Genomic DNA, 14,251 nt, shown 5'->3' with positions numbered 1-14,251 from the left:
CTTCAACAACACCTCATAAAAAACATTTTCAACAATCAAATAACTCTGGTAATCGATTACAAGGCCTTGTAATCGATTACCAGGGCCATTTTTTCAAATTACACACCCTGGTAAGCGATTACAGGGGCTGTTACCACTTAAAAAACACCTGGTAATCGATTACAAGGGTCTGTAATCGATTACCAGGCCCGTTTTTTCCTATAATGCTGAAGTCGTGCAGGGGGGCCACGATTTTAACAAGCTGTAATCGATTACAGCTCCTGGTAATCGATTACAGAGTCCAGAAATCGTTTTAGGGGTGCACGACTTCACTACTGTTCATGTGAACAGTGTGAAGTCGTGCAGGGGGGGCACGACTTCTTCTTATGAAGTCGTTATACCCCCAGACGACTTCTCCATTTTCGTAAATTCCCCCATTTTTGCCTACTTTCGTAATTTGGCAGTGAAATCTGCCTATTTCCGTACAAAAGCCAGTTATTTAAGGTAGGAGAGTTTATTTACTTTCATAAGTTCTAAATATTGATTGGTTTTACAATATGTAGATTTTGTAGAATTAATTAGTTGCTTTAAAATAACATGATTATTCTATGCTCAAAATTTTAATATATTAATATTTATAAATTCTAATTCTTGATCTGTTGCATGATCTTTGAATTTGATTGAATTGAATTAGTTATTAGTTGTTGTTTTGGTAATGAATGTGTTGTTATTGTGTGTATTATATGAATATGGTTATTTCTAAGGTAAAAGACCATATTATTTAGTGTAGTGTATGTATTGATATATATAAGAATTTTAATATGAAGTCATTCTAACTCTACTAAATTTTCATACTTGTAGAAAATGAGGTTTAAATGGTGAAAGTTGAAAAAAATTTCTAGTATGTGAAATCGATATAAAATGTTACCCTGACTTATAAGATGGAAGGGAACTAACCCTATGATGATGGTTTTGGGGTAAGGATGATAGTTTTTGGGATAGGAGAATGTATTGATGTTAAATTTAATATGGAGTAAATTTATGATAAGTGTAAGACTTCATGTGAGTACCGACACCAAATATGTACATTTCCGAAAATAGAGCTTTATAGATTTATTTGTGTTCAATGTTGCATGATGAGTTTAATAATAAATATATGATTGAAACTGGAATTATATAATATGAAATGCATATAGAACTTTATATATATATATATATATATATATATATATATATATATATATATATATATATATGAAAGTTTTATATAAAAGTTTTCTTTCATTTATCATTCATTTTCTTTTTTGGTTATTACATGTGGAACTAAAACACCAAAAAAGAAAATGAATGATAAATGAAAGAAAACTTTTATATAAAACTTATATATATATATATATATATATTATATGCGTGAACAAAGGACTAGGTAAGTGTTTTTACATACATTCTTACGAAGGATCATAAAGAACAACAATGAGAAAAGTAATGTAACCTTAGTGTTTCCTTTAAAAAAAGTAAATTTTTCTTTTAAAAGTGTTGGTGTACTTGGGGTAAAAGGATATGAAAGAGTGATTTATATGTTGTACAAATTTTTACACTATTATTTTTTGGTTGTCATTAGACGTTGATGTTTTCTTTAAATTTTGAGTTTCCAAACATATTTTTGTGTATCCTTGTGTTAATATTATTTCTCTGTTTGTAGAGTGATCCGTGAAAATAAAAACAATAATGTTCTTCATTGGTGATGCATTTTTCCCAATAATTGTGGATAGAAATTTGAAGAACATTTTTTTTTTAATTTCTACGTGAGTTTGACAATTTACCACAGAGGATATAAAACGAATATAACAAATGAGTGAAAAGGGACTATTTATTGAAAACAAATCACTCAAATATAGAGAAAAACAAAAGAAAAGAGGATTGAATTTGCAAAATTCATTTGCATGAATGTATTATATTGACAAAAGGTAATAAAACTCTCATACACTTGGATCTTTGTAAGAAGCTTTGAAAGTATGAGTCAATGAGAGACAATTCCTCTTGGAAAAGTATTATATGAATTTGTATTCTCTTTGTCAAAGGATTTAGGAAGGATTCTAGTTGTTGGAATGTGACATTTATCTTCTGGTTTTCTTTGTGTTTTTCTTGGACAAAAGACTTTTTATTTTCATTTAAGAAACTCACAAAAACTCAATATTGGATTCATATATATGGTCTTCCTAATGAATATTGGCAATTGAAGGCAATCTTTTCTATTACATGTGGAATTGACACACTTTTATCTTTGGATGGTTACACCATTTACATGTCTCATGGATTTTTTTTTTCTCGTTTTTTAGTTCATCTTAATTTTTTTATCTGAATTACCTATCCAAAATTTGGTAGAAAGATCATAATTTGCAGTTATGGTTGATGTAGAGTATGGAAAAATTATCTCTATTTTGTTCAAATTGTAACATGATTGGTCATGATTTATTAAATTATAAAAGATTATAACAAAATGTTAAAGTTCATTCTAGTGATTAGAAATTAATTGGTGTAAAAATACAAAAATATTATCGTTGGGTGACATTATTGCTTCTCAAGATTTGGGCTTCTCAAGATTTGGTTTTTGTACCTCAATCTATTACAATTATCTCTATTCTCATTTTTTATTTTAATAAAATTATCATATGATGACAATTGTTGGATTTTGGGAGGTCAACATAGTTGAGACGTGAAATTAGTAATCCTTAACATAAACTTACTTGGAATTGTGTTTTAATTTCTTGCTCTAAATTTTCATAAATATTATCTAACGATTAATAGTAAGATGGTGGTTTTTATGTAACAAGCCATCAGTGAGTGGATTATGGGTTCGATGGAATACAACAAATGCAACTTTATAGCTTAACTAATTTATTAATTTTAACATGAACTTTTCTTAATACAATTAAATAATACATGGGAGGAATTGTTTCACCAATATTAGCTTTTACCTATTACATTATTTATTTCTAAATAATCTTTGGATAGAGGGTTATAGTGCACATATATTTTATGTATGTTGTTGTGCTCATATCTTAAATTCAATTGTTCAAGAATGATTATAAATATTGTCTTTCAAAACAAAGTGGGTGAGTTGGAAAAAATTGGGTTGGATTGAGCATTTAAAAAGTTAAACCTTATACTTATACTTCTAACGGGAAGCATGAATTTTATATGGATGGTATAATTAATTTAATTAAGCCTACTTATAATATGTTTTTGTAAATTAGTTCATTATCATTGTTTAAATCTATGACTATGATAATAATAAAAATTATAATTATAGAAAAGTATAGGACGAGAGTTATTTCAATGTAAAAAAAAAAAAAGAAAAGAGAATATAACTCAAACATAATTTACTTACATAAGAAATATATAATAAATATATACAACTTTTGAAGTAGCAAGTCTAGCACTCCTTTCTTCTTCCAACATTTTCCTTAGCTTCTTCTTCTTCTATTTTTTATTGCATCTATATAATAAAATATCATTTCAAAAATTAAGTGATAATATTAATATGTTTAATCTTGAATTAATAAATAAAAAAAAATATGAAAAAAATATGAGATGATAAAATGTATAGTGATGTACCTCACGAGCCATTCGTTCAAGCATAATATCATATTTTCTTTGTAGATGCTTTTTCATTCTAGCTGTTTCAGCTTTTTCGGTTCAGTTGCTTCCTCCTGCAATATCAAGTCATACATATTATATATATTATTTATAAAAATCTTAATATTTCAAAAATATTTGTTAGAAATTTCACATCGATTGATCAATTTAAAATATATAAGTGAGTTCAGATCTCATTTTACAAATTGATTTTGTAAAACTGAATTATGCTTTGAAAAATTACTTTCTAATATTTAATATTTACAAGGAATTTACCTTCAATCTTTTGAACAAGTCATTTGTAAGAGGTTGTCCACCATTTTTCAACATAACTTTATCTACAAGTTTGAGAAGCTCTTTAACTTGTTTCCTTTGCTCCTTTTTACGGCTAGTTCTATTATTAAAAGCTACTTTTCGATTGTCACATGAAGAGATTATATCCTACAAAAATATTCAACCTTCACTTAATCATCAAAATTTCATAGTTAATTGTAAATTTAGTACACAAAGAAGTCTGTATTTCAATATATTAAATAGATTGTATTAAAAGTAGCAATATCAATCATTAGTTTGATACATGAAAGCTATAATGCTATGTGCTGATTTAAATACAAAAATATAATTTTAAATAATGTATATAAACTTTAAGAAATAAAATTTATGTCAATTTATAGTTATGATGCTAATATGTGTTTCTTTTTTTCAACTTTACATTAACTAAAAAATAATAAACGTGTTAAATTTTTTTTCCCACTATATCTTATAAGTATATAATATATATACGATTTTTGTTTCTCATCATAATTAGAATAGACACTTAATAATAAAAATGAAATAATATATCAGTGAAGGTAATACAAGACAAACCTGAAGAGGTTTTTCAGATTTAGATAAGTAACTTTTAAATGTTTCTCCATCATCTAAGTCATCTATTGCAGTGAAGACTAGAATCATATAGTGAATAATTTTATTTCCAAATAAAGTTTTCAAAATAAGAAAAGTAGTTTGTTCTTCTTCTGTAAAACGATTTTTACAAGAATATACTAAAACAACCTTTCATAGTCATTTTTATCAGTTGATAGCTAACTTTGAGAAATATTATGAACAAATGACACTGTGAGAACATAAAATAACTGAATTAAAGCATAAACATGTAACTCAATGAAGCAGAGCAGTCTAAAGGCATTAGACGAAAATAAAAAACAAATATAAAGTATGCACGCAACCTCACTTTCCGGAGAAAGACCACTTCAGGGATGGAGACTCAAAGGAAGTTATCGTTACCGCATCCAGAATAATACCGTTTTTGTCGGCATTTTCACGGAAAAGAGATTCCATGGTTTGGAAGAAAATCGTCTCATCTTCCACAATCATTTTCCCCAAATCCCTCACAGCACTGTCCGATTGAGGAAGATGGGTAGATGTTTGACGTTTGGTCTAGCGGTAATGTGGAACTGAAGGCTTATTTTTCTGTTATCTTTGGTAAAGAAGGTCGATTGCAAAGTATGGATGGTTGGTCTTACATCGAAGACATAGGGTTTATGTATCCAAGGAAGAAGGAAATGAATGCCTGGTTTTAGGCAGAAAGTAGACTTAGATATTCCATTAAAGACTACAGCAGCATGACCGGCCTCTACAGTGTAAACGGTGGAAGCAATGCCGGCGGTGGAAGCAATGCCGACGGTTGTCAGCAGCCCAACGATTCGGATGTTTCTAGAAGCTTTAGAAGAAAAAGAAAGGTTGGTTGAAAGGGAAGAAAGAAATTTAAGGAGAGTAGCCATGAACAGAGAAGAAAACCACAGTATAGAAGAAAGAAACAGAAGACCCGAGAAAATGAAAAGGATTGGTATTTTATAGGTAAAAACCCTAAAAACAAAAAATAGAATTTGTTTTTTAAAAGTTGTTTTTTTTTTCAGCACACCGTACAAAACAGAATTTGTCTCTAGTAATAAATTACATCTCTTAAAATTAAATAAAAGTAATCAACATAATAAAAATAAAAATTAGGATAATATTAATAATAATTATTTTTTATTATTATTGTTTTAAAATGTTATAGTAAACTAAATATTTATTAAATTTTAAATTAAAAAACAAAATTTTGAAAAAAATTGTTCACCCAGTTAACGTATATTAATTTTTAAGAAAGCCAATTTCTTTTACATAAGTTATTATTATTATTATTATTTTAATATTGTTATTATTATTATTATTATTATTTTGAATTTCTTTTATCTCTTTTAATAAATTATATGTTAAAATATTAAAATATATTAATGTATTATTATTATAATGATATTTTATTACGTTATTATTATTATTACTTTATTATTTTTATTATTGTTATTATTATCATAATTATTATTATTATTATTATTTGATATATGTTAATTAGTATAATTTATTCTAATATTTTAATATAATTTAATATTTTAAAACTAAATCAAAAGGTGATTGAGTCCATTTTCTACTTAAAAAAAGTGTTTTCTTCTCGTTTATTTAGGTGAGTGAGTCATTCTAGGTTTCTCTTTGCTTTTTAAAAGGGTAGAGATTTTAGTCAGATAAAAGTGCATACATTTCAAAACCATAAATAGAATAAACATATTGATGAAAATTCTTAATCCATTATAAAAATCTATTTAATAAAACACACACACATTCATATACTTAAAGTCTATTTAAACTCTTATATTTAAATTAAATTTTATATAGATTTTAATTAAAAAATTATAATTTATTATTAAGATTAAAAAAATATAATTAAGTAAGTCAATCTATTTAACTCACATTACTCAATTCAAATTTTTCTAAACTCAGTCAATATATAAAGTAGATTGAATTGATTCAATAATCAATTCCTAATAGATCAGATCAAGCTTCAATCATAAATAAAAATAGAATATAATTCAAACATAATTTAATTACATAAGGAATACAATAATGAATATATACATAATAAATATATATACAACTTTTGAAGGAGTATCACACCATATTTACACTCTATGTCATAAAGGTAAAATAGAAATATTTGAATGTATCATAATTAGAGAATGGCACATCTCTTACTATTTGCCTCATTAAGATCCCATCTCAGTTTTTGAATTTCTTTGTTTGATGAAAATTGAAATGATTTATAATTTTCCTCAGCTGCAAGTCTAGCATTCCTTTCTTCTTCTAACAATTGCCTAAGCTTGCCAAGTTCTTCCTCCAACTTTGATTTCATCTACATATTAAAATAAAAATATTATATCAAAAATAGAAAAAATAAAATTAATAAAGTGATAAAATATTTAAACTTCAACTAGATAATCGAAACCAAGTGTTGTGAAATAAAAATAGAAAAATATTTTTTTAACAATTTTCTTTTGACAACATGTTTATGATTGTTTATGTGGTAGTTCGTAATTGATCCGTTTTAAATATACGAACCAATAAAATAGTATCACATAATTTATTGTAAAAAATTATTAAAAAAATTGTTAATATTATGAAAATAAGATTATATAATGTATAGTTATATACTTCACGAGCCATTCGTTCAAGCATAATATCATATCTTCTTTGTAGACGCTTTTTCATTCTAGCTGTTTCAGCTTTTTCAGTTGCAGTTGCTCTCTCCTGCAATATCAAATGATAAATATTATATATTATTTATAAAAATCTTAATATTTCAAAAATACTTTCAATATTTATGAAAATTCACCTTCAATCTTTTGAATAACTCATTTGTAAAAGGTTGTCCACCATTTTTTAATACAACTGCATCTACAAAACTAAGAAGTTTTTGAACTTGTTTCCTTTGCTCCTTTTTATCAGTACTTCTATTATTGAAAAGTACTTTTCGATTATCACATGAAACGATTATATCCTACAAAAATATTCAACATCCATTTAGTCATCAAAGTTTTATATTTAATAGTAAATTTATTTATTGATAATTAGTACCAAATAAAATATACATTTATTGTTTAATTTTTATTGCTTGAATACTTATATTTATATTTTTTATGTCTCACAATAATTAAAATAAACACATAATAATAAGAATAAATAGTATATAGTAGTGAAGGTGATGATAATGAAAAACCTGGAGAGTTTTTTCTGGTTGATTAGCTAAGTAATCTTCAAATGTCTGTCCATCAGCTTTTAAATCATCTTTTCCAGTAAAGACTATAATCATATAGTCAACGATTTTTTCTCCAAATAAAGTTTTCAAAGTGAGAAAAGTAGCATGTTCTTCTTCTGTAAAACGATTTCTACAAGAATATACTAAAATCACAGCATGAATTCCATCTTTAGCCATATCAATACATTTCACTATTTCATCTCCAACAGCTTTAGTTCCATCAAATAGCCCTACAAAATTTCTTAAGTTTTAGATTCATAATTAAAAACATTTATATTCTTCTATTATGTTTGTTATTTTAGTCTCAAAAATTATTTTTCTATTTTTATCTTCACAATAAAAATACAAGTTATATATGTTTTTGAGCCAATGTTTTTATTGCTTTTGTTTATACAATACAATTGGAAATTAGTACATTTTGCAAGGACACACATACATGAAAAATAATGTTTACAAATCATACAAGTAAATTTCATCATTATGTCACAACATGAAAAATAATTATTCAATTTTGAAAATGAAAAAAAAAACATTTTTGATAAAAATGAACTTTAAGTCTAACTCAATCCCACAAAACCGACTTGTAAGATGAAGTTTGTATTCGCTTATATACACTGAATTGACCTTATCTCTAGTCGACGTGGAAACAATTTTTTACTAACGAAACATTATAACAACAACCAAAACACCAAAACATGTAATAATAAATTTTGAAAAGATAAAATATTAGGAGAGTTGAACACGTAAATCATGCACATTAAAAAATCTTGAATTTAAGTTTTAAATTTGTATATGATAAAATTAGAAGTAGCAAAGACATAGACTTAAATAAAATTTATAATCATATAGTGAATGATAATGTACTATTATTCTTCACCTGGAGTGTCGATAATATTAATAATTTGTCCATCTTTTGTAGTAGTTTGTTGCATTTCAGAAATTCGTGTTACACCAGAAGCACCTGTTCTTGACTTGAAATGAGTTTCTCCAAGAATATTATTTCCTGTTGCACTCTTTCCATTACCAGTACGTCCAACTAAAACTAGTGTCTTTTCCTTAATTTGTGCCATTTATAGTAAATTTGGATACTGTAAGAAAAAAATATATATTTTAAATAAAAAATATAGAAAAAAATAAACAATGATTTTATAAAAAATAAATATTGTGAAACATTTATATTCAAATAAGATATATAAGTGTGATTTAAATCAACAATTAGTTATGGTATGATAAAGAAAGAAAGATTTCTACAATAAAAGTAATTTTGTTATCAATAAAAACATGAATTAATGATGACTTACTTGCCTGTAAATTTGTTAAAGAAATATGTGAATATGTGATATAAATCACAAATATAGAAAAATAAGATGAAAAATATAGAATGTATTTCAAATGCTCTTTCTATAGTTTCAATGATACGATGACTTGAACTTTGTAACATTAATGTCCTTTTATATTTGCACTAGAAACAAACTTCACGTAGAAACATGCAAACAAAATGCCAAGCATCTCATAAAATAAAATCAAAGTGAGTTTGAAAGTAAGAAGAAAATAATAATCCGAAACTTAATACACCAAAAAAGGAATAAATTGGACAAACTTAAATGGTAGGTTAGAATAAAAATAATATAAAATTCATCTATACAAGACTAAGATATATAGCCACTTGATTAATATAAATATAGAGAATATTCATAAGTGGTTCCAAATTATAAATATAGGTTAATGTTAAACTTGTATAATTTTCTCATTTCTTTAGCAAATCCTTTTTTGTGGTTTACCTTTTTTTTAATTATACATTTATTAACAATTTTAGGAGTTATTATCAAGTCAAGTTTATGATTCCTTATTGATTTTCGTTGTACACTATTCATTAAAAAAATGTTTGAAATATATCAAAGATAGATTTCTTTGGTGATTTTATCTGTGTACTATTTATTAAAAGTTTGTTTGAAAAATAATAAAGATAATAAATTTAAGGTAGACTTTGTAACATCCTTCATAAAGAACTAAGAGTGACATTCAACAATAAAGGAATAATCACAATATGCAAAGCTTAGAAAGATGAAACTTAACAACTTAAGAAACTAAAGATGACTAGATTGAGAGTAAAGCAACTTAAAATGACTAAATTGAGAGTAAAAAAATTAAAAAGATTAGTTAAAGCTTGAAATGATTGTGAGAAAAGAATATTCTTACTTGTAAAAAAATCATCACTAACATATATATAACATGACATATATTTAAAGATTATTTTTTTTAATGTAGACTTAAATAAATTGAAATATAATCCATGATAGTTTACACTTGACCATTACTATATAATATTATTTTTGTATGGTCATGGATGGATTTATATCATCATAGCTAGAGTTATAATTACTAAAGAGACTCGTTCGTGTGACATACTAATTAATATGATTTGTTTGTAAAGAGTTTAAGTGATATCTCCAATTGATATATTGAGATTAAATATCACTAGTGCAAAAACGCTATTTAACGTCACCCTTTAGACGTTGGTTAAGGGTAAGCACGACGTATATTGATGACTGGTGGCATTTTCGTAAATAAGTTGGCCATATAGACGTCAGTTAGAAGGTGCCCCGACGTTTATAATATTTTAGACGTCGGGACCCTTCCTAACTGACGTCTATATGTCTGACAGGTGGGTGAAAAGTCATTTATTTCAGTCATATAGACATCAGTTAGGAGGGGCCCCAACGTCTATATGACGGAAATTAATGGTTATTCACCTACTTGTCAGACATATAGACGTCAGTTCGGAGAACACCGACTTCTAAAGCACTTTAGACGTCGGTTCGACGTCTGTTACTCTAGGAACCGACGTGTAAACCCTGAATCCAGAAATTTAAAAAGTCACTTTTTGACTCCATTTAGACGTCTGATCCCGTCACTCCGACTTCTAAAACACTTTAGACGTCTGTTACTCTAGGAACCGACGTCTAAACCCTGAATCCAGAAATTTAGAAAGTCACTTTTTGACTCCATTTAGACGTCTGATCCCGCCACTCCGACTTCTAAAGCACTTTAGACGTCCGTTGTAAAGGGAACCGACATCTAAACCCTGAATCCAGAAATTTAAAAAGTCACTTTTTGACTCCATTTAGACATCTGATCCCGCCACTCCGACTTCTAAAGCACTTTAGACGTCTGTTGTAAAGGGAACCGACGTCTAAATGTCTGCATTAAAACACTGCGAACGCGAGACAGTAGTTACGCACACTCATTGTTCATCATCTTCCTCGCATTTTCTCTGCACAGGCTACGTTTTTCAGGTTCGTTTTCTCACTTTTGCACCGTTTAAAATTAATTTTACTCCGATTACATTACTCTTTGATGAATTAATTTTCATTTGAATCGATTAAAATGCGTTTTCATTGAGTTTTTATCCAGTTTTGTTCATGTCCTTAGACAACGTTCTTGGACGGCGATTTCTTGCGTTTTGCACTCCTCCAATTCCCTCCATTACATTATCAAAATCATCCAATACAAAATAAGAACATACAATCCATTCTCTTCAACTAAAATATAAAGTTGTAAACTCGAATCACCATGACCTAGGAGCAACTCGAGAGGTCTCAAGCGGAGAAAGATCCTATCAAATACGGCGACATTTTAGACGTCTGATCTATGAGTTTGACGTCTATATAGACGTCTGACCTATATAGCCTGACGTCTATTGGGACGTCGGTTGTGTGCAAAACTGACATCTATATAGACGTCTGTCATTATTTGACTGATGCAAAGTAACGTCACTGGCTTAGACGTCGAGTTCGAAACTGACGTCAAAAACCCAAAATAACTTACGTTAATCAACGTTTTTCCACTAATGTATGGCTTAGCTTGAAAAAAAGTTTAAAAGCATTATATTATAAATGATAAAATGGAGATGTTATAAGAAAATTATTTGTTTATCTTATAAAATTTAAGACTGAAGGTGAAAGTTAACGATGTTTCTAACATCTTTCCATTTAATTAACTAGATTATTTATTTAATTTATCTTTATTTTAAACTTAAAATTTATAAAATTCTGCATCTTATTATTAATTCATATTTTAAAATTTCTACACCTTAAAACTTTCATGTTTTATCCATATTAAAGACAGAACATAAAAAATAAATCAATTAATATTTAAAAATGAGTCTAATGAAATAAAAATATTTTCATTTTAAGTATGATAAGTATAATTATTAAGATATTTTTATCCTATGTTAAATATAATCATTAAGATTAATTCATCGTATTTTCAAAGTATTATGTATTTTGAAGACTAAAAAGTATTTGAAAGAAATTTTATTATTTAATTTAGTTTTTTATATGTGTTGAAATTGTACGTGGATGCATGTTTTTTTGTATACATAATTGCATTATTTCATTTATTTAATCTTACATTGCCTTTGTGTTAGATTACTTTCCTGGTTTTTGTTATTTATCATAAATAATTATTTAGGAACATAAAATATAGTTTGGAAGAAATAGGAAGGACAAACATTAAAGAGGATGATTATTGTTGGGTTTATAAAAATAATACGTGTTAGAAATCTTACATAACTTAAAATAAGTTAGAGTGAATATTAATGACTATATAATGGATTCTAAGTCTATGATGTTTATTTTTCCAAAATCAACAAAATTTTAAGCTTGGATTTGAATTTTATTATATTCTTGTAATAGGCTATTGTAAGGTTTGAGTTAAATTTGTGTTTTTAGAGAGTGTGTATACTCTAGATAAAAGGAAATGAGAGAGTAATCTATATGTTGTAAACATTTTTAAATAATATTATTCTAAAGTTTTGTCATTAAATAATGGCTGTGGTTTTCTGTAAACTTGGAGATTCTACTTATATTTATGTATCCTTGTTTTAATGTTATTTCACTTTAAGTAGAGTGAGTTTTTCGATTAATGACGATAACGTTCTTAGTTAGTGATAATTTTTTTTGAATAATTATGGATAGAAAAATGTGAAAAACATTTTTTCTTTAGTTTTAACATGGGTTTGACAATTTACCAAGATATGTAAACAAGATAACATAAGAATCAAAAGGAACTTTTATTGAAAATAAATTAGAAAAATATAAATATAAAAATAAAAGAAGGACTATTGAATTGTGTTTTATTTTCTTTCTCAAAATTTTTGTAAATATCATTTGATAAGTTATCTTAAATGATGATTTTTATGTGACAAGCTATGTCACTCATTAAATTCTGCGTTTGTTGAAATATATGTTTTAATTATATGTTTCATTTTGGTTAATATAAAATTATTTCAGTTATTATAATATTTTGTATTTGTTATACTTCCATTTTCCATTTATCTGTAAACAATTTCAAACTTAGAAAAGGGATTGTTGGTAATCTCCCATTCCTCTAATTACCTAATAGATAGGAGATTTGGAGTTTAATGAATACTTACTTCCTATTTAGATAATTAAAAAAATTAATATATTTTAAAATATTAACTTTAAGTATAGATAAGTATTGAATGTGATAGGTTATCATATCATCAAATTGAACAATTTCACTATATTTTTATTATTAGAAGTAATTATTAATATACTTGTCCAACGTAATTATTTTCAGTAATAGACTGATTTTTTTATTAATTTATATTGATGTTATTTACTTTATATGTAATCATGTTCGTAAATTTTTGTTTAATTTATATTCATATAATTTATTTTATTTCAAATTATGTATCCATAATTTATATTAATTTTTATTTATCTATTTAATTTATTTTTTTATTTAATTTATTTATGATTATGTTACAACCTTTTGTTATTAATTTATATTTATATTATTTAATTTATTTTTATACTAAAATTTTATACTATCATCTATAACACATTATGCATTAAATCTAATAATTATTGAATGTTACTTGATAAAGGCTAGGGTAAGAAATTACAATATTTTTTCATTAAAATTATAAAAAACACAGAAATTTCATTATTATTATTTTTAGAAAAACCACGTGCATTTTTATTAAAAAATGTATTTTACAATGGAATTTAATTCAGGAGAATAATTGTGAAAATAACTCCAATTTCTTGGTGTCTATTATTATTAACGAATAAAATAAAGTAATATTTGGTTTTAAAAGTGCATTTATATAACTACAAATGTATCTTTGTGAACTTTTTGAAACATTCCAATTTTTCACCTCCTAAGGCCTAAAATCTATAATCTATAATATGTAATTAATACAAATTACATAATATAGAACAAATTTAATTCCTACTTTTATTGAAAATCTCAATAAATAAAAATAAACATTGTTTTACAAATAAACTTTATTAAAAAGGAAAAATTTAAGACTAAAATATTGTGTCAAATATTTTTTAATATTGACTACTCTTTAGTGGTGTGCATCTTTTTCAACACCTATACTATCATTTATTTTTGTATAAAATATAATCATTGTTGATGAAAATCACAACCACTAAAATAGAAGGGTGTGCTAACAAAAACATCATAACA

At 26.0% G+C, this 14,251-nt stretch overlaps 1 protein-coding gene across 2 annotated transcripts; it reads right to left on the bottom strand.

Moving 5' to 3' along the window:
- Nucleotides 1-6,599: 6,599 nt before the first annotated feature.
- LOC106761648 (immune-associated nucleotide-binding protein 9) lies at nt 6,600-9,154 on the bottom strand. Of its 2 annotated transcripts, none has more exons than XM_014645214.2 (6): nt 9,049-9,154; nt 8,625-8,835; nt 7,709-7,977; nt 7,325-7,489; nt 7,144-7,239; nt 6,600-6,844 (listed from the first exon to the last, which is right to left on the bottom strand). In XM_014645214.2, the coding sequence occupies exons 2-6, from the start codon at nt 8,815-8,817 to the stop codon at nt 6,665-6,667; spliced, it is 903 nt and encodes a 300-aa protein (XP_014500700.1). In that variant the 5' UTR covers nt 8,818-8,835; nt 9,049-9,154; the 3' UTR covers nt 6,600-6,664. The 2 variants fall into 2 exon arrangements, with proteins under 2 accessions (XP_014500700.1, XP_022636075.1); XM_022780354.1 differs by having other exon boundaries at nt 9,053-9,153.
- Between the last annotated feature and the right edge of the window lie 5,097 nt (nt 9,155-14,251).

Source organism: Vigna radiata, chromosome 5, assembly GCF_000741045.1.
Source record: "Vigna radiata var. radiata cultivar VC1973A chromosome 5, Vradiata_ver6, whole genome shotgun sequence".
Lineage (NCBI taxonomy): Eukaryota > Viridiplantae > Streptophyta > Magnoliopsida > Fabales > Fabaceae > Vigna > Vigna radiata.
Note: the sequence above shows the minus strand (reverse complement) of the source record. Positions and strands in the feature narration are given on the sequence as shown.